Source organism: Toxotes jaculatrix, chromosome 17, assembly GCF_017976425.1.
Source record: "Toxotes jaculatrix isolate fToxJac2 chromosome 17, fToxJac2.pri, whole genome shotgun sequence".
Taxonomy (NCBI): domain Eukaryota; kingdom Metazoa; phylum Chordata; class Actinopteri; family Toxotidae; genus Toxotes; species Toxotes jaculatrix.
In genome coordinates, this window is record NC_054410.1 from 14,251,473 (window position 1) to 14,278,355 (window position 26,883).

At 40.3% G+C, this 26,883-nt stretch overlaps 1 protein-coding gene across 1 annotated transcript; it reads left to right on the top strand.

Moving 5' to 3' along the window:
- The first annotated feature begins 237 nt into the window (after positions 1 to 237).
- On the top strand, positions 238 to 26,853 carry fsip1 (fibrous sheath interacting protein 1). The gene is made up of 10 exons (XM_041061178.1): positions 238 to 399; positions 501 to 558; positions 705 to 874; positions 998 to 1,079; positions 1,192 to 1,284; positions 2,195 to 2,319; positions 2,546 to 2,665; positions 5,102 to 5,263; positions 17,542 to 17,694; positions 26,732 to 26,853. The coding sequence occupies exons 1-10, from the start codon at positions 238 to 240 to the stop codon at positions 26,837 to 26,839; spliced, it is 1,233 nt and encodes a 410-aa protein (XP_040917112.1). The 3' UTR covers positions 26,840 to 26,853.
- The last annotated feature ends 30 nt before the right edge of the window (positions 26,854 to 26,883 follow it).

Sequence of the window (26,883 nt, forward strand, 5' to 3'; positions counted from 1 at the left end):
GAAGCGTCAGCTGAGCCGCCTCGATTTCGTTCGGTAGCCATAGTAACAAACATGTATGTACACTTCCATAGTTACAACATCCGGGAGTGTTTGCGTCCATAGTTACCAGACCTTTGGTGGAAAACTGTAGAAAGTTTATGTCGACAAGCGGTTGTTGTTTAGCTAAAAGCTTTTTAATAATTGCAAATGCACTGTTGTCGTTTTTCTTCTTGAAATATAGCTTGTGAGAGTCACACTATGGAAATTACTAGGGGTAGCTTAGATGACATTTCCCGACCTGCAACGACTGAGCAAACAGGTAGCCGTGTGTCCAGCGTGTCTTTGACTCATAGTGACAGAATTTGTCCTACAACTCCATTTGCCCTTGTTGTTTTGACCAATGATGCTGCTGATATTCAGGTATTTGAGTAAAGATGGTGACACTGGCAGAACAAAACTGGTGATTGTTAACTTATTAAATTTGATCATTTCCAATAACTTTAGAAAACAATTCCCTTCAGATCCAGAGCAGCTCTGAAGAAGCAACCATTAGCTCCTCAGCCAGTGGCCCTGACCAAGGTAGGTGTTATATGTAATGTGCAATAGAGTAGTACACTCAGTTTTAGAATAGTACTGTTTTTTTTTTTTTTGTTTTTTTTTTGTTTGTTTGTTTGTTTTTGATTAAGTTACTCGACACTGTCTTAGAAAATGTGTGCTTCTTTTAGGTCAGAATCCCGTTGATGTTGCGGATGAAGAGAAGGAAGATTCAGAACTACAGAGAGCCTTTGATGAAATGAGACGACTTGATGAAATACTGTCTCTAAAGATCTGCAAAGAAAAAGAAGTCAAGCGTCAGAGGAAAGAACTTAAAACAAAACTCTGGCAAGAATTATCGGTAGATACGGTCTTTGCATTCACTCCTCAAACATTACCGGTTCACTAGATCAGTGCTGGTTTTTGACTAGTATGTTCATTCTTATGACATATGATATGATGTTATACTGTGTATTTCCTGCAGCAGAATAAGCCTGAAGGCCACTCTGAATGTGCTCATGAAGCTCTGAACACAAGGCTGTTTTTAGCTCTGGAAGCACCCTTTGGTAAATATAAAGAGCAGTATACAGATCAGAAACAGTGCTGAAAGTGTAAATGCAGTCATTCTGAGACATCTAAGATATGTTTTGTTTGTTTTTTGTTTTTTAAATCTTCAAGAGACAGAAGAAGAGGAGGACAACTTTGTGCCTGTGTTTGAAACTCAGGTTCCTGACTGTCACCATGACGGACACAGTCAACATTTTGAGCGAAGTGAGTTAGTGAAAATCAAACATGAAAGAAAACGCAGCACACATATTTCCATGTCTTATCATGTATGCCACGCTTATCTGGGTCCAGGCCCAAGTTGCGGGGGCGACTGCGACCCAGTCCACAATGCATCGAAGTCCTACAGCACCTCCCACGGATGGTGGACCCATGGAGGGTGGTGCCGTCCGGAGTGGGGCTCAAACCCACTACCCCGAGAGAGTCTAATGCTCTACCAACTGAGCTAATTGGGCGGCATGTTCATGTCTTGTTTAATTTAATGTTCTCAGTTGTACTACCTAGATTGGACACTTGATGGCGCCATGAACTCAGGGAACTTACAGCTGTTGTTTTTTCCATTGTCTGCTGGTGCAGACTGTAGTTCACTAACTCAGTTATTATAGCACTTTTCCTGAATGCATAACAATTTGCCCACTATGTGATTCACAAACAGTTTCCTTATTAAAATCTTGTGGCTTTTTGTGATATTAATTCCCTAGCGGAAAAAAAAAAAAAAAACTTTTCTCCCCAAAACAGCAGCCAGGGAACTGTGAGCAATTCAGCATGTTTATCTGCTCAGGAACGCTTAGGCAGGTTGGCTGTTTGCTATCATGAGGTCTTGAACCTCTTACAATTCTGATGAAGCATGGTCCTCTATGCCACCTTGCAGGATTAGATTAGTCTAATTTTCTTTAGAAAGTATTTATGTTTCACTCTGTTTCAAGATTATTAGGGCATCTGCAAACTCTGTGATCATGTGGCTGAAATGACAGAATAAGAACTCATGGCTGAAAAATGACTCCTGCTGAAATTCTGTGATTTTTAAAAAAAATCAGATTTGGCTAATGGTTATTGTTAAAGCTGTGACTTTTTCAATATTTATTTTCTGAAATCTAAAGCATGGCTTGTCTGACAGGTGAAAAGAGGCCAGGCAGCTCAACAGAATCATTGGAGACTGGGGAAGAGCAATTTGAAGGCAGCCACTGTGGAACTTCCAAAGGCAAGAAACAACAGAAGGACTTTGTCAAGAGAAACATTGAGGTATGTCAAAGTTCACGCTGGGCCAAATGCAGTGCTGGAGTGTATCGCATGACTTGGAGCAAGTCTCCCCCACTGTTTGTTTTTCCAGTGAGGAAAATATTTGTCTGTAGTTCAAGAGAAAGACATGTTTTAAGCCTATAATGGCACCACTGAAAAGTATAGAAGCATCACGCAAATAAGGATTTTCACTGTCTTTTTTCCCCCCAAATGTTGTGTAATGCAATAGCTAGTAAGTGGTGATGAGGGCCAAGTGCCTTTGACCCATGCAGAGAAAGCACGTCTGGCTGAGCTTCTCCGAGAAATAGACGAAGAGGAAGAGGACAGTGCCAGAGGCGCAGACAGCGAGGTAGGATGACATGAAGTCCTAACAGACAACATATGCTGTAGGATGAGTCTCTTTCCCCTCATGTCTAGAGGTTTTATGGTGAGCAGCACTGCAGCAGACGACCCCAGCCTCTGCTTCTGCTACAAACATTTTGAGCTTATATTTACCATATTTAAAACATAGTGTGTTATGCATGCTATGTTTATTGTTTCAGTGTTTAGTCACAGCCTTTAACACAGTCTTTGCATTTATGAATTATCTATTTATATGTGCCTTAAATTGCTCCCCGGGGACAAATAAAGTTCTCTGAATCTGAATTTTGACATCTTATTTGTCCTCTGTTGTTGTTTGTCATGACCTAACACTTGGCCTTTTGAATGGTTTTATTGAAGATATTTTTAAATAACTCAGCCACACTTTGGCGCACAGTATAGCATGCGTAGAGTAACATTGGTCAAATATCCATGTTTTGATGACTGCTTGGCAGCTGAGACAGCCTCTGGGCAGAAGATTCTGATTCCTCGGTGCAGTTCAGATTATGAACCAGATGTGAAGTGCCATATGCAGTTCACATGGAACGCCACATTTTAAGGATTCATTCTTATAATCGTGTTTTTATAACAATTTCCTCCCTGATGTCCCTGTGAAATTCAGAAGCCAGGATCTTTCATATAGCACTACTATACGCTTTAAGCCAAACTGAATGAGGCCTTTTATTTTCCTTTGATGGCTCTTCATCTGAGAACCTGTGCCACTTGGAGCAGTAGACTGTTTCAGTGTGAACCCACCTGCACTATCCTAACTTTAAATGTTTTTATCCTCACTTTTAATATGCTTTAACAGCCCTTTTGGCAGCTGTGAGTCTAGTTTGAAGTCAGATGGGATGAAGCCTGTTGGGAAGCGAGAGGGAACATACTTATCTTTCACATACGGTTCCATTTAGCTTGACCCCGACAGCTCTGCATCCGTAGGACAGCTTGCCAGTGTTTCTTTCATGTCTTGCTGCTCTATTTATGATGTTTGCCTTGACTTTTAGAACAATACTGGAGTAATTGTGGTGGCAGATACCAAACTGAGGGGAGTGCCGAGGCTCTTGGGTTTTTTTATTGGCTGGAAGAAGACTTCCTGTTATTGCAAGGCGTGCTATTATGAATGGCCATAACCAAGCAAGCACATTATTTATGTCACCAGGATTTTGGCAGTGATGTGTCTTCAGTTCTTAGGACTTCTCCCATTTCTTGGCAGAATCCCCCAGGACACATCAGCCACAAGCTCCTGCCCTGTACACTTTTTTGATGTTGCTGACTCTCATCCTAACAAGCTCCACGGTGTTGTGTAGTTCTGGTAACCCAAGGCTGTAAATCAGTAGCAGTCAGTAATCGTAGAACATTCTGGGGCTGCAGTGGTGGAACACAGATATTCATCTCTTACCTATGGACTCAGTAATAGTAAGAATTTGATATGGGTATTATGCTTATTTGCTTTCTTGTCAAGAGTTAATGAGAAGATTGATACCACCCTCATGTTTGTATTATAAAGCTACAGCTTGTTGCCAGTTCACTTCTCACTCTCAGCAAGAAAGAAAATAAATACACTTCCTGAAATGACCAACTATTCACTTACACATGGAATTGTTTTTTTTTTGCATGACTAAAAAACTTTCACTCTGTGGTTTATGTCATTCACAGTGAAGAACACCACAGGTTGTAGAGGAGTTTTTGCTCTTTGTAACTGTTTGTGTTTTGTACATACATTCAAAATTTAATTTAATATCAATCATCTATCAGTGGGTCACATTTCTTAAGTCTGTTTAACAACTTATATTTTCATGCAATGGTCCAGAAACCTGCATATGAACACAAAGGGCAAACTGAGGGACTGAATACTTGCAAGCCACTGCGAACATCAGAGTCGCTGAAACAGAACAGATCTGCAGATTTGAAACACGAATCAGCATCATAAGAATTTGTGGGAGTCATTTGTTAGCTTTTGGCTTGGTGTGGTGCTCCACCTAGTTAATAGGCCCTTACGTTTGCTGTTTTCTAATGCCAGCTTTCTTCTACTCTCCCTTGATACCGTTCAGAGGTTACAGCTGTGTTCTTTGTAGAGTTGTGCTCTTCTCTGGAATGATAGCCTTACTGCAAGATCTTATCTCACCATTGGGTCCTGATGAGCTCACTACCCACCCAGTGTCTCCCACAGGATATAATGGAGACATTATATCCTGCGACAGACAGTCACTGTGAGGAAGAAGCAGTTTTGGCATTTCAGTGATCAGCACCAACCAGATGTGCTACAGTCAGACTTGTGCCCTTTCCCTGTTTTAGACATCACTGTTACAAGGTTGCTGAATAAGCAATAGATAATGTTTATCAGTCCCCTACTTAGGTTACCACAAAATAAAACAGGCTTATACCCAGTGGACTATGACTTATTTTGGTGATGCTTTTCTTCCAGGAGGACATGTGGGCTGTGTCAGTCTTGACAGGCCAAGGTTACACCCCAGAGCCCTCTGACCTGGAGCAGATGACTGACATTGACGCCAAAATGCGCCTTCTCCTTCCTGTTGAGGAGTTTCATTCGGTGCAAAGCTCCTATACAAACTTTAGCGTGCCTCAGGTATGTATTCAACAGAACTGCAACACTGCTATCAGTCTGTTTTCTCAGATGCCATCCAGGGCTGCTCTGTGATGAGGTCATTAAGTCTTATTACCAGGTCAGCTCTGTAGGGCACTTATGGCAACATCTTGTAAAATCTTTTGTTACTGACCCTCAGGGAGTTACACCCCAATTCGTAAGTTGGGAAAAATAGTATTGTGTAAGCTGCTGTAATTTGGAACTGAGCGTTGCCTCATTTTTCCATCCACTTTTCCACGATTCCATAGGAAGGCCATATTATAAAGCCTCTTGTGCATCATGTCCTGCTAGTTAAACTTAATGTGAGAATATTTCCTAGACTGTTGTTTCATTATTTAAGAGATTATGTTCTCTCCATATGAGAAATGGTAACTTTGATACATTTATTAATTCATAATATTTTAATGTAACATGTTGAGTGGGTTCATGGTTTGTTTATGTGCCCATTATTTCCATGAATGCAAATGATTTTTGTCTATTTAGATTCATTATTGTTTTTTTTTCTATTTTATCTATTCCATGAGTTGCATGTGTGTATTTAATACATTTTGAATTAGTTTGTACCGCTACAATAACTCATAGTGCTCACCCTTTATACACTGCACATTGTCTGAGTGATCTGTACATCACTACCACATCAGACAGTGGAGAACCAACTTAACAGATATTTATAACTGTAAAAAAAATTTCCAGGCCTTGGTCCTGGGATTGGGCCCACTCGTAGACGTGAGCTCAGTGAGTTATCTCAGTACCTTATCTCACTACATTTTAATGCCAGATGGCATGCTCATCATTTGCGTAGCCTGTCAGTGGAAAATGATGTGTCTGAAGTCATAAAAACTTTATAATGCAGTTTTGTAGACCCAGGGTGCCATTTTCTACTATCACTACTGGATGTAGGCAAGGAAAAACTGCAGTTATTGAATCCCAGAGTTGGAATAGGATGTGATCTATGCCGTGATGTCCTAAATGTCATAAATATTGATGTTACTGGCTTAATTATTTCACTTTCGCGCTTATAAATTTACCAAGTTATTCATCTGATGTTATATGGAGATGGCAGTAGAACAAAGCTTAAGATTTGAAGCTGAGGTATTGAGGTCATTTATGTTGTGTCCGCTCAGTAGTTCAGCTCTCTTCAGTGAACCTCGACTGATAAATCGGCCAGACAGATATATGTCAGCTTATTTCAGATATGCTGATATTGCTTATTTTGGCTGACAAGCAAAAAGAAATTGCAGTACAAAAATACCAAACTAATTTTGAGGGAAGTATTTATCACATTATCAGTTATCAGTTTGTTTGTTTTTTAACTCAAATATCGATATCAGTAACAGCCTCAAAAATCCAGGATCGGCCAGGCTGTAATCTTGAGTGGGTTGGATCTTTAGACCAGGTGTATGATAAAAGTCATGTGCTAAATTTTATAGAGCTGCAGCAGTCAATTTATCAATTAGTTAGCTGACGAAAAATAAATCGGTAACTATTCTGATAACTGATTATTCATTTTTCCAATAAAAATGCCAAAAAGTTAATTGGTTCCTTCTCAAATGTGAACATTTGCTCATTTGCACCTCAGCTTGGGTTCATGATGGGCATCTTTCACTGTTTCACTGATTGATTCATCAGGAAAAAAACTATTGGCAGATTACTTGGTGAAGTAAATAATCACTGGTTGCAGCACTAGCAACATAAAAGAAGTAGGACAAACAGGGGCAGCTTCAGGGTGAAGGTCAGAAAGTCAGCCTGCTGATTTGAGAGAATATGACTGAATCCATTGCCTGATGAAGACAGACTAAATCTCAAAAGCTCAGGATTTAGTGCAATCAATTCCACCGAGAACTGACTGAGCCCAACCAGATGTGTACATGATCAATAGGTGAACTCTGGGGACTCTTTAGATGAAGACGTGACTCACTGCTTCTTGAAATTCTCAAATTTCATAAACAATTGTTTAAACTACTTGTAATGGCCAAACTGGTGCTGTGGGTGAATGAGTACAACACTGTAATTCTTCAATAATTTTGACTGTTGCCTCAAGGCTCTTTTTCAAAATAAGACAATACTCCCTTGTGCAAGACTCCCCACACATGATGTGGAGCGGACTGTCGGCCAATAGCACAAAATTGTGATATTACTGGACAGCTGGATGTGTTACTTTGTGTAACCTACTTTCCCTCCCTTCCCACCCTTTAATCATCTTGTCTGGTAAAAAGAGCTTTTGAGAAAGTAAAATTCCCCATCATCCATCCATCATCTGCTCTTCATTAGTGCTGAAATAGCTAATGCAGGCATGCCTCTTCAACTGATGTAAAGTATGAATTAAACAATGATACAAACCTTTGCCTCGCAAGTAACTGGTTACAGATGATTAACCCTTAGACTGCTAATAACAAACAATTTGAGATTTATTCTATTCTAATGTTTTCATGTAGAATATTACATAAAAATGGAAAGGAACGTAAAACCTGAAGGGGTCAAAAAGTAGCTGTTTTCTTAACCTACCTTAATCCCTCCATACTGTTGTGGCATACATTAAATATAGACTGCACACACAATAAATCTTTTTTAGAGTCAGTCATTCATTCCACATCAGCTACCATAAATCCTACAGGTGGTCATAAAAATAAATATGCTTTTGTTTTGTGGTTACCTTTCTTCTCGGGAGTAGCTTGCTCCAGTTCCTAACAGAAACCATTTGGACAGCAGTTCAGGAACCTGCTTGTTTGCCTGCTCATTCCAGAGCGGTCTCTAATGTACACAAAAGAGATCATCATATCGCAGTTGCGACACCATTGAAACTGTTTTTCCCCGCGATGTTAAATCATGACCTGGATTTCCACGTTTGCCCTTGTCTCTTGCTTTCTGGCTATGTCGGATCAATCATCTGTCACGTTTTACACAGAGGTGGGAGTTATTCACCTCTCCCCAGTGAGCACTCGCTCATAAAGGATCAGTCAGGGCTTGGATCTGTGACTTCAGAACTTGGCTGCATCCTTTCCCAATAAGTCGTGATTGATATCCTGAGTCAAAAAGCAGCCTGTGCATTCCTGTGCAGTCACCCTAGTAGTAGCAGCCTCGCTCTGGCTAAGTGAGTTTGTCAATTGAGCCTATGAGGATGGATACAGTCTGTGAGGCCTGGCACCAGCCAGTATACTTCCACAGAGGAGAGTCAGCCTCTCCCCATCAGAACCTAATTACAGGTTGTGGAGGTAAAAGAGTGCCAGCTCCAGAAAAAGAACAAGGCTTCCCCTTTCATTTGCAGAGATTAACACATGCAGATTGGTTCACTTACATATGAAGTCTATTGTACGCTAGATTTACAGACCAGCATATATTACTGCCAGTCATCTACATGTAGCAGTACATTTTTGCATAAAACTATATAAAAGCGGACTTTGTACCTTTGAACAGGGGAAAATGTCTTGGACTGCGGTGTTCATCTGTGTATTCTGGACTCAAGACTTGCATGTTTAGTGATAAAGTACCTATCAGTGCTCTAGGATCAGCCATTTGTCATTTCGTTTTTCTCTTTCTATCTACATAAGGCAGTGCAGTGGCAGGTGCATATTATTACGGCACAGACTGAATGATAAGGCATAGAAAAATCTGTGCCATAGTGCCATAAACCACAGCATCTGTGTTTGTGGAAGCACAATATCATTCATTACGCTGCCAAATGGTGAGTCATGGCAAAAGTTTTGATGGGAAAAAGGTTTGCTTTCTTTGCCTCTGGCTCTTTTTTGATGAGTTTTGATGATAGGAAAAAGGTCAGGGTGCTACAAACCCTACTCCAACGATCCGGATTGAATGGAATCAACACAGCTTTAAGCACTGTTTTACTTGGAAAACTTTAATATTGTGCTTATGACAGAATTGCTCCTTGTGCATTCTTTATTCTTCTCCCCTTTTCTCAGGCTTCAGCTGAAATAGCCTTCCTGTCATTAAAAACATGTGTTGGCACATAGGATTAATGTACAGTACACCCCTCCTACTGTACCACTGTGTGGTAATGCCTGCACCACCCACAGCTTGAAGCCACAAGAGGAGATTCTGTCATCAGAATTAGGTGGTGTTGGGTGTTTGGTGACATGGGTGTGTGTGTTGCACAGATCAGAAATACATATGTCATTCTCTCAAATGTGGCTTTTCTTGAAAGTGTGGTTACAATGAAAATTAATGAATGATATTATGGTTTTAAATCACTGTCCTGCTGCATTGACTGCATCAGATCCCTCCCTTAATCGACAGAGGGCTTCAACTTCTTGTGTGTTTGCATAGTAACTCCAGCTGTGTTTTTGTTGTGTATTGGTTGGCTATATTTTGATGTAAAACTATGAGGTCACTTAGTCACACTGTGTGGTTGCTGATGAGCACCCACGAATTCAGCTAAATCAAATGTTAAGTGAGAGAGCAGAGTTTTGGGTAGAAGACGCCCTTTTGACCAACACAATGTGGTCAGCAGACAGTTTGCAAATTTATCTTATTTCATCCGGTCATATAATTAAACATGTGTGGAAAAGCTTTGGCCATGTTATATTCATCTAAAATGTAGGTTTGTTCTTATTTTATATCACCAAGCGTATTACAGTTTGTGACATAAAGTCAGGATACCAGCTGACGTATTCAGAATGCAGACATGTGATACAGATGTATACATGCAATATACACTAATCAATCACAACTTTAGAACCAGTTATCGGTTTTAATGTTGTGGCTGATCGGGGAACACTGACCTCAAAATAAAATCAGAACTAGAAAGTTAAAAAAAACAAAGGCGGAGTCATTTTTAGCAGAACAATGTGTTTCTCTTTAATAGTGATGACAGAAGGAGGACAAAAAAGACATTTTATCCTCTGTACTAAGGAAGAAAGTGTCCTCTTTGGAGCATGATTTCCATATCCCTACTGAAATATTGAAACTAAGCTAATTCACAACAGAAATGGATGTGACTATGTTTTGTTCCTTACCGTTGGCTGAAGTTTGCTGTAGTTCAACATTCAGCACTTATTACACTAGTAGCCAGCTTGGCAGTGAATGGATGTGTTTTTATAGTGTATTAGCATGAAAACACTGGAATGTACCCATTTTAATTCAAAGAGTATGCTAACATGAAAAAGTCCAATATCATCTTTGCAGCCTCTGTGGTTTATATATTCTTCTAACGGCTGGACAGCTGCATGGTGAGAATTGAGATGTCAGGTTTGTCATGTGGCACACTTGCCGTTTTTCACATGGTTAACTTGGCTAAAAAGAATAGACTCCACACCCTTTCCCACCCTATAATTCCCATGAGATCCAGTTTATTGTCTTCTTATAAACGCCTCTCCCACTGGTGTTAAGTGGTTTTGAGAGGTTTTTCCTTGTCTTGGTTAAGATCTAACTTTTGACTGTTCCACTCATTATGACACTCCATAGCGGATAATTTAGTCACAAAGTCATCTGTTAACAATAAACCAACCTTAAAATATTCACTGATTATCTCCTGTCTCCATCGCCCAATTTAAAAAACGTTTAAAACGTAAAAAGTATTTTAGAATATTATCACAGTCCCCTATTCTTTATATTTTAATGCATGGGCAGAGCTCACCATATTATAAAGGAATAATTCAGTGTTTTGGGAAATATGCTTATTTACTTTCTTGCCTTACTAAGATCTGTCTAGAAGCACCTCTAACTGTGTGTTCGGAGAGAATGTGCTGTGAATTTTAGATGTGGTGGTGTTGTGTACAGAGTCAAAATAAATAAATAAGATGCCATGATACACAAATTCGCCCTGGGTGGTGCAAACTGATGCAAAAACACATCCAGAAGTTGAAAATGTTATGAATTTGCTTCATAAATGTACAAAGACGAGAAGAAAATGGAGAGAGACCGGAGGAAAATGACACACACAGTTGGTGCACGTGTTGGTAGCTAGCTTACTGCTAATGCTGGCTGTTTGGGGCCTAACGACATGGACTGCACAAACGATCCAGCAGTCAGATCTGTGTGAATGATGCTGTGTGAATGATGACGAAAATTTGGAACACACCTTTAAGCTCACTTAGCTCTTACCTGGCTAACTGTTCTTTTAAGCGTTGCACTAACACTACATTTTCTCTGTAATTGTAGGAAAAGTAACATGTAATTGTGTAAGACTGCTAGCAGCTGAAATGTAGGTCAGATATTGAACTTGACAATACACAGCCTTTGTCGCTGGAGTGCAAAAAGATGCTTGGACAATTTTTCCCTCCAGATGCTTTTGATAAACATTTAACATGGTCTGTTTCTTAAGCTCTTTGTTCAACTTTATTTTATCTGTGTCATTATTTGGCAAACACTAAAATTACCTTATATTAGCAAAGGGAATGAAACAAAGTGATGCTGGGTGGAGATTATCCTGTGAGTCTCTCTTTAACAACAGTAAAACCAGTACACTGTGAAGTATTTACAATGGTTTGGAGGGATTACAAATTCAAGATTTTCTTCCACAATCCAAACAGTGAAAACTTCAAAGAGATCAAACATTTTTTGACCTTTGATTGCTCTTTGGATTATGCTAAGGTGCTGAGAATGTACAGGTGGTATAGATATTTCAACCCGGTATCACATTCAGCATGCTTTTTTGATTGTAGGATGCATCAGGAGGTTTTGATTTGTGCAACAGTGATTGCTCCAGACCACCCTCAGTTCTGAAAAAATAGCAAAAGTATACAAGTCCAGATGACCCACAAGTGAATCTTCTAATACTTCAGGAATGTTCAGCAATCATCAAGTCATCTACCAGGGATCCAAAATACTGATGTAAAAGCATAACTTCTGGAGGGTAAAAAGGCGACATGAATGCAAACAAATATCGTCTCTTGGATGTTTTTAAGATGGTAATATACAAACCCTCACATTGTCTCTCACGGAGCAGTAGACACAGATCTGTGGTCTACGTACAGAGAAAGGAGGGAGGAAAGGGAATTGGCATTAAAACTTGACTTTTGTGCAAGGCAAGTGGTGCAGAATTAAAAACATTTGTTTGCGTTACCTTGCTTACCCAAGTGTCAGCACGCAGGTAGGTATAGAATATGGCAGACAGCTGTTTTGCAGCATCTTTGCTTCAGAACTTGGCAGATGACTATAGGTCATGGCTGGGCAAAACGTCAGTCTGAGAGACAAGAGAAAGAAATAAGAGAGAGAGAAAGACAGAGAGAGAGGGATGTCAAGAGACTCTAGGCCATGGCTTCCGAACAGCTTACTCCCGAGCTCTCACAGGGAGTGCTTGAGGCAAGGCATGTGGACAGGCCTTGGCAGGTGGCCTGGGTCCACGTGGCACAGCCAGAGCTCCTACTATACTTCAGATTCACAGAAATAAGAAAAAAGAGGGAGAGAGAAAAAAGAGAAACACAGAAAGAGAAAAGCGTGTTGTTCTGAGCAACACCAGCCATCTCTGGGTGAGTCAGCATGGCTGGCTCTCTTTCATCATAACAGCACTGTCCATTTGCAACGTGTAGCCAAGGGTCATTAACAACACGCACTGTTCACAAAGACAGGGGAGTATATTTTCCAGTCAACAGGAATCCAATTTTAGATAAGTAGTTTGTCAGTAAGTAGTTACACTGATTTACCAATGGTCAGGTGCATCTTTATAATGTAATAAAAACCAATACAACTGCTCTATATCTGTAAAACTAATAATGTCCAGTTTTTTTTGACACAGTGCCAAAGTTATATTGTTTAGGCTGAAGCTAAAACTATCTTCAACTGTTAATTATATTACAATTATATTGAAAAGTGGCCTTTTCAAAGTTATGCAGTCCAATACAATACAATACTACACTACCACTAGTTACAAAATGACCACAGTATATTGTAGATTTGAATAAAAATAATTGTATTGGACTGAATTAGATTCCCTAATGAATTGGTAACAAAAACATGTTGTTTCCATTATTTGCACAGCCTGTTTTGCCTGTTTTTTAATGACTGAGGGACTTAATGTGACCAACAGACAGTTTTCATACTACAAAGGCCCCCAGAGTCAAGGCCAATGAGCCGTTTTGTGGCTACTGCATGCTAAAACAAACTGCTGTTTGAAATGTTGGCTAGCGTCCACATCACATAAGTGTTTTTCAAGGAAACCCATTTTTTTTTGCCTTTGTTTAATTTGTGTAACTCTTTGCATCATGTCTGTAAAAATTGCCCCAGAAGTCTTTATTTTATTTCCTATGGCACATAGCCTCTCCACTACTTTTGACTTTAGTTAGTTCAAAAAAGTATGGAGAACTTTTTTGAAAAGACCACACATTATACAGATTAGTTTGTTTGGATTGTGCAGTAGCTTTATTGAATATACTGTCGTCTAACTGCCTCAGAACACACTGGCTCTGTTTTGCTTGTCTTGAGTGTGTGAACAAGGTCATCAGCCTGTGTCAGTGGTTTTTCTTGGTCTGGCCTCAAGCACCTAATGTAAGAATGAACCTGAAGCAAGCAGTAGGCTGGTACACCCCTGTTTATAATATACACTTTGCTGTGGGATGCAAAAGACACTGATACACGATGGTAACCTAATCATTTGTCTTGTTTTCTTGCTGTTTATGAGATATATCTGAGAATGCGTGTTCATGACAGGATCCAGCTGTTATATTTGGTGAAGCGCACCACAGATGCAACCCACAGTTACATCTGCAGAGACCAGCTCCAGGCTACCAATCTGAGTGTTAGACATCCAAGATTTGTTTTGAATTAATTTGAAGTGAAATGTTTGGCACACAGCAATCCCCACTATTTTTCCAATTTCGTCACTTTGGACAACAAGAGATCATCCATCAACCGCTGCAGCTGTTGCTGCACTCAAACGCCATGACAACCTCTGGATGGAATGTATTGATTCTATTTGAAATCATAAAACTGATCACAGGATATCAGTAACCACTTAATGAATGTGAAAGGCATGCTTGATTAAATGTATCTGAATCTCATGCAAATAATATACTAATGATCGTTTTGCTCATGGCAGTTGGCGAATCAGTCATTTTTTTCCATTCGGCTGGAGAGCAAAATCTGAACCATAAGGTTAAACAAGGACAGCTTCACTGGAGTCGTCATGTCATGCATGAACGACCTTTTCTCTGTTTTAATAACATTCATGTTGAATTTGAGGTGCACTTGGCAGTCAGTGACATTGTGTTTACAATGCTGTTCTTTATATCTACTCGTGTCAGTAGCGTAACATCAGATCCTAAAGCATTGATTTGATAGTTTATCAACTGGCTGACATACTTTTCTCTTAAAAATTTATTATATTTGACATGTTTTTCAAACTTAAAGAAAACAAAATCCAGGTCTTCAGGGCCTCCCAGCAGTCTTGTGACCCAGATAGGTGATGTGATTGTTGGAGATCTTCAACAGTATGTCAAGTGACTACTTTGAGGAGAGCCAATTACCAGCATTTTGCTGATGTTCAGATAAGCAGATCCCCCGGTCTCTCTCCCCTGTTCTCTTTGGAAGTCACTAAGTCTGACCTCCTATTGAGTTAAAGCTATCACACATTCCAGGAGAAGAAGCACAAATACCATAATGTTTTAGAACAATCGCTGGAGTCTGTTGAGGTCAAGAAACATTATTCCCAAAGTCTTCTCCAAGAAGTGAATCATTACTACAATTCAACTGGCACAAGAGCAAAGACTAATCTACTGTTTAGCCTTGCCAGTGCCTTGGACTAGATCTAAACTTGTTGCACTGATTTATTATTACTGTTTAATCAATTATATATTTAGAAACACTGTGAGCAAAGAATTGGAAATAAGGAGTTATTGGCCATTGAGTCTTTTATGAAACAGAAAAGTTCTATGTCAATTTAACACTTCTGATCTCATATAGTTTTCAATTGTCACTTGTCAAAGCAAGTATATATTCACATATTATAAGATTTCCAACAAAAATGAAATCTTGGCTTCTTTTAACTTCATTTCAATTATTAGAACTGGTCAGTACAGATGAACCTTTCATGACACATATATATTACAGTTTACTTTAGGTGGCTATTCTAGCACTGTAGCTCCATAGAGATTGAAATGCTCCTTTGGGTGGTCAGTTCACCACTTTGTTCCAGACTGAAATGCCTCAACAGCTATTAACTGGATCGGCATGAAATTTTGCACTTTTGCATTTTTGTGTGAGACTGCTGTGTGACCTGCTTCTGGTATGGTATCTAATCTGTTGTTACTGCGACAGAAGAAGAACCAGGACCAATACAGAGATAATGACATAGCTAAGAAAAATGGCAAGTCTTTAATATCATTATTTGGCTGAGATTAGTAACGTTTATACAAAGAGACTGTGGACTTCCCCCTTTTCAGAATTCATAGGGTATTAATTTAGCCAGAGAGAATTGGTTTAGTATGAAAATATGTGACATACATGCCAGATTCATTCAAACTTTGGTCAGTGATAGCTTTATCATTGCTAAACCTTGCAGACAATTTTAAAGTTTGGAGTCTATAGTTCTTGAAAAGTAGGGCAGCTGTCGTTTCCAAATTAAATAAACTGTTTCTCCCAAAGATTTGGGCTTTTTTGGAAACATGCATTTAGTGGTGTGAGGATGGTGGTAAAGCTAGACTTTAATTTTTATTTTTCCTGGTTGGAATGTTGTGTTTCTCACTCTGGTGCATGACAGGAGTCTGATCCCCTCGTGGTCCTGGCTTTTGTAGTTCTGGATGAGTCTTAACAGAAAGGCTCTAGTAACGACCACTTAGAAGAGGCTTCAGACAGAAGCTGTCATTATTTCCCTATAGGGAGACAGAGGGCACTGCTAGGTGAGGCCACACACACTTCTAATGAGGTGCTTGTTTTTGCCAAGATTTAAATATTAAAGTCACACTGGTGTCATCCATTTGCCTAAAAACTGTGTACATGTAATACGTGACTTTAGCCGACTAGACATGGCTGCTTCACTTATTAACAGGGCCAGAAGCATTCATTCTTTTTCTCAACATACTGGCTCAACTTAACTGAACTCCCCTCTTGGGTTTAACTGAGATTACATCCGTAATCATGAATGTGTCATAGCAGATTTAGTAACTCAGTGCTTAAGTTCATAATTTCTTCTGGGTCCCGCTGTCTCCCGTAACCTACCATTTTGCTGTATGCAAGGCCCTACTGAAATGTCGACATTTTATGAAATATCCATCAATTTCAACATTATTAGATCATACATGCGCCTGCCTGGCATCCAGACTAACCAAGAGAGATGGAGATTTCAACCACATGGCGCTGGACTGACACTCCAAAACAGTCCTGCGGTTGTCAACATCCTCTCAGACCCAACAATTTTTTGACCTAGCTGCTGCTTTTATAGAGTAGCTGTGTATTTTTAGAGGTCAAAATATGACCCCACCACAGGTCATTCACTGGTCTGTCACTATGCTATTGTTCATTTTGCAATGAATTTTCCATCCATCCTAAAGAAATAAATGATGGGTGGGGTGGGGAAGGATTTTACCAGTTTGACCTAACCTTTGAGATTTATGACAGTTACGCTAGCTTTTCAGCAGCCACTGCTCATCATACTGCATCTACAGAATCTGTTTCTTCATCGTTGCGCAGCATCTCTCAGTAGCACCAAAATATGTGACAGGGTGTGACATCTTTAAATATTAGAGATAAACCTAAAATCTTAATATGTATCATTTGCGTGTATTGACTTGGTCCCCTCTCTGTGACCTAGCCCCACTGAAAAAGATCCAACCTGTGGTCAGAAAGACAAGCTTCTCACTTATCAGTTGTCTGTTGATGGTACTCCAAGCATGACTCTCCTATTTCCTCCTGACCCATTTTCAGAGTTTGCTTTGGATGCAGCTTGCGGTTCAATGTGTCAGTCCAGTGCACATGGATGCCATAAATGTGTGATTAATGTTGGACCCCATGTAGACCCCCTGCAGATCTTACCTGAGTTGCTATACTTTCTCAGGTGTTATAATGAGCACCTGATTTTACTGTGTAAAAACAGGAAGGACCTGTGGTGTACTATATGTTTGTCTCCACATCTTTAGGACATACCGCAATGATGACATTTTAATGGCAATAAGCACACTATAAGTCAAGGAATGGAAAACTTTCACACAAATAAATTGTGATGAACTATTAGCTGGTTTTGATCCCTCTTTAAATGTTTCTGAGTGACAGCCATAAGCTGTGAGTGCATCTCTAGGAAAGCACCCAAGTATGTCCACATGTGAAATGTGTTGTTTGCTCCCTGTTGAGAACCAGTCATGTCTGTTGTGTATCAGGGCCGTGGCTCAGAGTTTGGCTGGAAGTGCGATGGGGACCCGCAGCCAGGAGAGAAGGTCCTGCAGGACATAAAGGAGAGGAGAGGGCAGGAGAGGCGGCTCCAAGAGATCCAACAGCAGCTGGAGATCCTGGGCCAGAGCCAAGAGATGACTGTGAGTTCAAAGCAGCTATGTTCATTCTCTCTCTCTCTCTCTCTCACACACACACACACACACACACACACACACACACACACACACACACACACACACACACACACACACACACACACACACACACACACACACACACACTTATAACAAAACACGTGCTCAAATTCACACGAGTACTTACATCCACACACTGCGTTGTGTGCTATAACGCTCCTCAGAGTTTCTATCTGTAGACACGTGTGTGACAAATTATTACAAGCACACAGCTCATTCTCAGTCATTCTAACAGGGGGACGATGAAATCGCATGCGATATTCGTGTGTCTCTGCAGGCCCATATTTTTTCTTCTTTTCCCCCCATTTTCTTCTTGCCTTTCCACTCTCTTTGTATCACACTCACTTTACAGTTTAATATTACTTAGCAGCTTTATGTAAAATTTAGGTTGTTATTGAGATGTTTTTGAGTGCGGAGTTAAATTTTCTGCTCCCCCTTTTTATTTGTATACAGCCGTGATCTGAAGACGAGGACAGTCGTTCAATCTGCTTATAGCTTTCTGTCCTCCGTGGTGTTTCATTGCTTTCAAGCGTTCTTCACTGAGATTTGATGTCCACGCTCCACGGTGTTCCCTGGAAACCATTGAGCTCTGTCTGGTTTTTAGGAGTCGCTGTAGAGTTACAACCACAGAACTGTCTCTCTTTCCCAAAACCCTGTAGCACAGGGCACAAGACAAGAATGTTCTAAGAACAAAGGTGAATAGGCCTGATTTCTGCTTTCTCTGACATTTATGACTTTAAATTTTGTGTGCAAGGAAAGGAAAACATTAGAGATAAATGTATTGGTTTGACTTTGTCATTGTTTAAATGGAGGGAGTCTCGCTCAGCCTTGCACAACAGACTACCTGTGTGTTTCGTCACAGTGCTGCTGTCCATGGAAACATTTAAACACATTACCCAACATATCAATTCTAATGCTGATGAACCACAGCGTGATGTATATATGCCTACATTAAACATAAAAGATGCCATTTTCACTCACAAACAGTGAGGTAATAAAAGCACCAAGTGGCAGCCACTCCCTTACATCAAACGAGGCACCATGCCATGCAACCCAAACCTATTCCTGGCCTAATTAAGGAGAAACAAATGGATTTTTTTTTTTTGCTAATTAAGCCAAGCTTCGTTTGAGGAAACTGTTCTTTCATTATGATCACGTAACATCAAAACCACCAGTCTTTTAACTACTTCAGAGTTGCATTTAGCTGTGTGTCACTGCATTTTATATACATTCAGGAAATAATTGAACTCAGCAAGTGACTGCAATGTAAACAGCATACTGACTGTCTATATTCATAGTGCTACTGGGCTTGTTTTGTGGTTAGAAAAGATTTATTTACATGGAATTTGTCTGGGAGGGCACTCTTAAACAGTTTCACACAGCTCCAGTGTACTCATAAAGTTGATTTGTATAACATCCGTGACTCAAATGTCTTCTCACAGTCTTTTTGCACCTCAAGTGTATAACAACTTCACAGAGTTTATGCATAGCTCTCTGGTGGATTAAGAGCATGATACCTAAGTAGGATCAGAGATGGTTGGCTTAGCCTGTGATACCAGTCTTCTTATCTAACTCTCAGCAAAAAAAACAAATAAGCCTTTTTCCCAAAATGTCAAACAGTTCTTTTAAGTTTCTCATAGTGGTATCATTTTCAATTACTACTTAATTTTAGCATCCATAGCTTGAGTTCATGAGCAGTAACTCACTAATACAGCATTATAGGACGTGATTAATTAAGTAATTATTATTAAAATCAAGTCCAAAAACATGTATAAGTGCTGTGATACTTTTGCCCACATGCTGCTATTTCTTTCCTTGTTATTTCCAGCCAGCGATGACATGAGTAAGAAAATAAATCCTGAATTCCAGAAGGAAGCTAACGTAAGAGGATGACTGTTCAGGAATTTATTTTAGGAATATGTTTGAAATAAAAATGTTTTACTGAAGCAGAATACATCTACAAACTACAGAGATGGATTTGATATTAAATGTTCAACCTCCAAATGGGAAGTATTCTGCTCTGTGTTTAGTCTGGCCTGCTGCTGGAGTGTAACACCTACTGTAAAGGTGGAAAATGTCTCATACATTGTAGAAGTGACAGGAACCCGTCCCTGCGCCGCTTTAGTGTGATTGATCCCAGTGTGTGATGTTAAGAATTCAAGTGTTTGTCTAGAGTACTTTTTGAAGTGATTTATTCAAACAAAAGTGGCTTTGAGTTGGATGCAGATATGAGATCAGTAATTTTGTGCGTCATCTCTGCTTCTGCTTTCCCCCAATTCAGGCATAATCCCTTCCAGTGAAATTCACCTCTTTGCCAAAGAATCTCCCCTTTAACCTGTGATATTTCTTTTTTTGCTGTCAATTATATTTGCCCATGCAGTTACGTATTTCCTCTGCAAAGAAAGGTATTGTTAGTTTGCCTGTCATTTTGCAATGCATTTCTTTAGAAATACTGTAAAACAAAACAAGATTGCTAAACATGAATTACTCAGCGGCTGATCTGGTCCTAGTTTTCCTACAACTTCTCTTGGCTACGTTCCTAGATCAACTGCTAAAGGAAGGACAATCCCAGCATTTACAGTAAAGCAGGATGGTTCCAGTCAGGTAATCTTACTGTAATCAGGCCTCCATCATATTTTTTCCCTTACACTAGGATTCCACAGTGCAATTTAATTTTAATTTAATCTAAGTACTAATCAAAGGGCTCTGATTTTACATGTGTATTATACAAGACAAATGGCACACGAAGTGTTATGGTCACAGTTACCACACTGAGTATTTTAGCACACCACTTTTACATGATGGCCCGGTCTGATTTTAAGCATCAGATTTCGGGAGGTCACATCACTGTATATGCACACTTTTTTTTAATACACTTCATATTCATCTCTTTCCATTGCATTTATTAACACTGGGCCTGTAATATAAAATGGCTTTAAAGATCTCATGTGAAAACTTGTGTGTGTGTGTGACTGAATGATAAAAGTTATACTGAAACCTCAAAAAAGTAGTTATAGTATCATGGAATAATACATACATATAAAAATGAAACTTGTAAAGAGAATTCAGCCAGTGGATGTTGATTGCAGTGCAGGGTGTTAAGCAAACACACAAACCTACAATCCTTTCAATACAAAGAGGTAACCACCCACCACTGTAGATCAGAGTTGTCCCCCACCCCTCCACCCCATTTGTTCTGGAAGCTGAGCAGTTTCACAACTCTTTTTCCACAGAATACAAGTCAGGTTTGCCGTCCCCTTCTTTATCTCATTCCGCCTCATACCCCTCTATGCACTGCTGTCTTTACTGCAGCATTGAAAGCTGCTGTTGTGAAACCTCCTTGCCTATAAATTTGAATTAATTAAAGCTGAAGTGAAACTTGAATTCTGCCCACTTTTTGTGAAAGAAAATATGAACTGTGATGATACTATTTATAGCACATTTTTTTTCCATTAAATAGAGACAGAGTGTTTTTGGACATATTTGTGGAAACAGAGTGTAATCTGTCAACTTGTCTGTATGGCCTAAGAATGTTGATACAAGTTTTTCCCCCTTTTCACTGAGCACAGACAATGTTATGTACCGTTACCGATTTAAGACATCTGTCCCTTTACAACATTTGGGTGGATGCATTGTGTCGTAAAGTTTGTTTTCCATTTGAAAATTGGAGGCTATTTAACTTAGTTTCCTGAATTAAGCAAACTGGGCTTGAGTTAGCCTTTAGGTCATGTTACATTAGCACCCGCTGAGTCACAGGCAGCTCCTGAGCAGCTCAGTGCTGTGTTTGTCCCACATTATACAAAGAAGGATCATCTAGGTAGCATTAGCTGTCTCTCTTTCAAGTGTCCAGTTGTGGTGATGGAAAATGACTTGATTGTCAAAAGCAATGGGTAGTCCCCTAACCTCAGCATTCTGTACCTGGTGATTTAAATCACAGTACACATACAATATTTAGTGTAGACTGTCATGGAGAAACATACATCGCACCATGCAGTGTATAGCAAAGTCAGCCCCTCATCTGGTTAACAAGCTGTGTGGCTGTGTGACTCAGTAGTCAATTCCAAGTTGTACAATTTCCAAAGTTTTATTTCCAGTATGTATTTATTTTAGGATTGAGGGCAGATGGAGAGAGCACAGTGGTTAGGTAGAGTCAGGAGAGTTAAGTTCAAAAAAGGTGAGTATAACCTCAAAAAGTCACAACAAGAAGAGCACAGAGATCTAGTCACTGCGAGATCACGGAACGCCATGTCTCTTATTTGAGGAGACGACTGATTGCACCCAGATTGCGCACAAGTGTGCGCACAGGTGTGCGCAATCAGCCTGAGCAGGAGGAGGGAGTAGGGAGGAGCCGCCCAGGAATCCACTACCTGAAAACACACCCACACATACATTCTGACACATGCACACAGAGAGACAGAGAAGAAGAGAGAGAAAACAAAAACAACAAAAAACCCAGAGGCAGCAGAGCTGCCTCACGACATCAATTCTCACATAAACAACATTTTAAAGAAAGCCAGTGAAACAGCCTGAGCTTAAGCTGTGAATCACCTGAGAATGGACAATATTATGTCTCTTAGGGTTTCTTTAATGGTTCAGTCACAGGCACCCGAACAAAATTTTAAGTCACTTGCACAGATACACAGAGGGCGTGTCCAAGTGTACAATATTTTCATTCATACAGTACATGTGCAGGCTGCATTTGTGAAGTAATGAGGTAAAATGAGGATATTGAGATTCAGCCAGCAATCACTACAATAGACTGACTTTAATGAGGTAGCTCAGAAAGTCCCCTGAGGGGGATTATGTATTTATCTTATCTACATTATCTGACATTTGACAAACTTGTTTTTTCTTCTAACCGTGATATATTCACATGATGTCATAGGTATACCATAGCAGAAAGAATTGCTGGCTTGCCTCACAAGTTAGTCTCAGCATCTGAATGGGAGCAAATAGGGTGTAATGAATAGAATTCCTTCCTATATTAACGGAGAACTGGCCCCTGGGTCTGTGGCCGATAAAGCTGAGGTATGTGACTGAAGTCAGTGACCTTGAAAGCTGAGCAGCCCACGCTTGTGGTAAACCAGCCCTGCACCCTGTGTGTACAGGAGCCAACAGTGAGCTGTACAGAGGTGGTGGTCCGTCGCAGGGTGGAGAGCTGCAGGGCTGAACAGCTCTGGCTTTGTCAGGTTCGACTCCTGCTGGAAAGTGATACCAGACAGTGAGCGAGAACCTTCATCTTTCACCAAAGGCCAGGGGGTCGCCCACCTTGCCATTGTTTCTTGGGAGAGGAACTGGACTCCGGTGTCTGGAGGGCAAACAACACACTGAACACATAGCCAGTTTTGTACTATTCAGATGCACAAGGAAGAGGAGTAAAGGCAGTGACAAATGACAGCGAGGACTAAAAATGAATATGTTGTAAAGAGCTGCTAAACAGAACACTGACATGGGTTTTTCCCTTACGTTTACTTTCTCTGCACATGGGTGTGTAACTACAGGCCAGACTGAGACAGATGCAATAAGCCTGCTGGGTCTGGGAAACAGGTGGGACTACAGGGAGCAGTATGAGATGTCTTGAGCAATAATGCTGGCAGTCTGACAATAACCACCAGACATATACGTAGCATGTTAGGATTGATTTGACTCCTACTTTGTCTTTTCCAGTACTCACTGACTTTAGTGATAAGACATTAATGAAGGATGCTCTTTAGGAATGAAAGGGAGCCAATATGCTCAAAGCAAAAGCTGTTTGCAAAAATAGATAATTATCTAAAAATATGTTGAGTTGATGAGCGGCCGCGTCAAAGCTATTTCCTGACTGATGTCTTGTTTTCTCGACACCACAATGCCTCTCAGAGCAGGGGGAAGCAGCCAGTCAGTGAACTGTGAATAAAAAGAATGAACTTTGACAGTATTTGGATTCTTTTTAATAAAAAAGTGATAATAGAATAGAACAGAGTGTTTGCAAAGCAAACCTATCCTTTAAAGCATGTTATCACAGTATCATTCTTGCATTCTTATTTCTTCGTAGTGTTCAACAAGTCAGTATAATATAACACTAGGTGATAGATTAGTGTCATTCCAGAAGGCTGTCAAAGGCCATAACTTTCCCCATTAGGAGTCATTGGGGTTAAGTGCATCTATAGATTCTCCACCTCCAGCTTGTGTTTCACATGTTTATGCCAGAGGATGTATGGGCTGGGAATAACTCCAAAATCTGCCTCAAGTGTAGCAGCTCACACAGCTGCACATTTCTTTCGACTGGGGACTGACTTAAAAAAAAAAAAAAAAAAAAATCAAATTTATGTGTTGACATCCTGTGGATTGGTTCTTTTACCAAAGCCACTTAAAAACAGCTTAAAAACAGAGGTTTTCTTGGTTCTCCAGCTCTTTTCATCCTTTTCCTACTGGAATCAGTTTAGTAACACTGTCTTCACACACTTCCAACCAGGATCAACGTTGTTGCTCCTGTCTCACTGATAACCCAGTGGGGGAAGGGTAATCAGTGGAACTATCTCAGTCAGATTTGTCAGGTATTTTCTTTGGGCAGCTTTCCTGTAATTTCAGCACTTTTCTCAGCTGTTTACTGAAATGAAAGTGGTGCCTGCCGGGCAGCTGCAGCAGATGGACTGAGAGGAGCTGAAGTGGCTGTAACACTTGAGTTTAACTCTCTCTGTAGAGAGTAGGCAGACAGCCAGACAGGAAAACACATATCAGTCACCCACAGGTGCCCTTGGCCTTCCTAGTATTAAGGGCACCTGAGGTCAACCACTTTTAAACAGTCACAGCATTTTGTCACAGCAGTGAAAAGCACTTTTTCTCTCCTCCATATCTTTTCTCTCTCATCTCTGTAGGAAAGTCTAAATTGTAGTTCCCATCTCCAAGACGGCTGGTACTGGTTAAAGGCATTTCTGCCCATTAATGGTCCAGCCGGTGGGGCACTTTTTTTTTATTGCCCCATTCATGAGCACTCAAACACTGACATGCCTATAATTGACCAATGAATTTTTTTGTGCCATACATCTCAAATTGCAGTAATGGCTCACTTATGTTTGTGCAAATTTATGTTAGAGTTGCCATTCCAAGCAAATCATCTTTTTTTATTTTTCTGTGAGCGGGGTGTCAACTCTACCTATTAAAACGTAGAATAACCATAGAAGGGAAAGTATGTGTAACCAAAATGCCTAAAAGCTAAGCCTGTCATTAGTGTATGCATATGATTATGTGCATGCATGGAGTTACATACTGAGGATACGGTCTCCCTCTTTGCCATTTAGAGGTGAAGGTCAAGTGCAGAGGCAAAGGGCCATGTCTTGCCACATACAAAAACACTGAGTGCTGCAGGGGGCCTTTGCGGTTGGAATGTGTCCATGGTGCCTGTAGCCTGCGGTAGAAGATGATATGCAGTGTTTGGGTAATTGCAGGGGTCATAAATGAGTAACACGGCCCAACCCGCCTTGACCTAAAGGGTGTCATTACATTCTGGAGGACTTTGAACATGGACAGGATTGTCTGGTAGAGATATCTATCAGCAACTGGTATCTGGCGAGAGGCTGTAGAGAGTTTCAGGGGGTGGTCTGGTCATAAGAGGAATACTGATGATCGATGAAGAGTATTAGCTTCAGCTAGCGGGGTAGATGAGACACAGGAATGTGATTTTGTCTCGAGTGACTCTGCGGGATATGAGGAAGAGGTGAAAACAACTGCATGGGCATAATGTTCTCTCTGTCTCAGAATTGAGTGCCTGAGATGGGTCACACTGTGTAATAGCCAGATAAATAGCCAGATATTGCCCTCAGAAGTTAGCAGAGATTCATGAGGTGTCCAATGGTACGACTCCAGATGAATGCTAATGCTGCCTCATGAGTGCTGGATGTTAAAAAAGAAAACTGTTCGCTAACATTTTGGCCATATCACTTTCAGATTGGGATAGTGATATGTTTACAGGTTGTTTTGCTGTCCCCCAGGTGAAAAAAAAAAAAAAATCAATTAATCCTGCTTTAAGACTCACATCTGGATTAGGGACAGAATTACTGGATCAGGCGATCCCTGCTTTAAGGCCAGGGACATTCTGTTCAGTGTGGGACGACAGCTAGAAACACCAGTGCACACGCTGAGAGAATGAAGACAATGATTACTATTCAACTCAGAGATTTAAGGTTTGCCTTTCCTGGACACGTTTTTGGCATATATCTCATGTCATGAAAGGTAATGAGTTGATATTATTGGAACAAGTTGACTGTTGAGTTGCAGCTGTTTAAACAAAGTACAGGATTCTCACACCGAGAGATGGCAACTGTCTTAGAGCACTCATGTATAGGTAAATTAGTCATGTCTAACCTTATTATTAGGAATTAAAAGTTTACATAGCCAAATAATTTGAAATCAGAAATTGCGCATGCAGTTGCCAAATAACACATCACTCACATGGACAGATATTGACATTTATTCAGATTCTGAAACTTTCCTCATCCTCTTAACCTAGTTTAAGAAGGCTGGCTTTCATCGTTGAACCCTGAAGGCTGCCTGTGAGGAGTCTGATTTATCAGTACAAAAACAATTGTCATATCCAACTGGAAGCGTTTTTACCCGGACGGCTTCCAACTAGGCACAGGGGACAAACGGAGCACTGCAGTTCATTATTATGAACTGCCACTGTTATCGCAGGTCAAGCATTAATGCGACATGTTGTCTGGATATGTCAAAACTGAGTTTTAAGCCCAGTAAAGGATATTTGTAATGGGAACACATCTAGGGAGGAAGTTAGGAAGAAATCAGCTGTTAAGCTGAAAAATATTCTGTCATCACTTCTGTAATAATAGTCACATGTGACCTTGATACTGCCAGAAGTCTTCTATATGTGTCTGAGTGGTTGTAAAATTCTGGGTTTCTGTGTGCACGCACAAGCACATCTGCACATGCAAACACAATCTTTACTTATAATTTTAAAATCATACATAATGTTTGTGTCTTTCTGCAGGATGTGTCCCCAGACCTTACAGAGGAGCAGTTACTTAGCCTGCTGGAAGAATGTGAGCTGACTGAGAGCTGGAGCCAGGACCTTGAGATGACGGGCACAACACCATGAGACCCCAAAACAACACAGTGACCGCGTCTATCTGAAGCCCTGCT

What these genes read in the sequence shown, in the direction of transcription:
- fsip1 (XM_041061178.1), top strand. Translation starts at nt 238, where the DNA reads ATGGAAATTACTAGGGGTAGCTTAGATGACATTTCCCGACCTGCAACG. An exon ending in AACTCTGGCAAGAATTATCG is followed by an intron (nt 875 to 997) that starts GTAGATACGGTC and finishes TATTTCCTGCAG; the next exon opens with CAGAATAAGCCTGAAGGCCA. An exon ending in CAAACTTTAGCGTGCCTCAG is followed by an intron (nt 5,264 to 17,541) that starts GTATGTATTCAA and finishes GTTGTGTATCAG; the next exon opens with GGCCGTGGCTCAGAGTTTGG.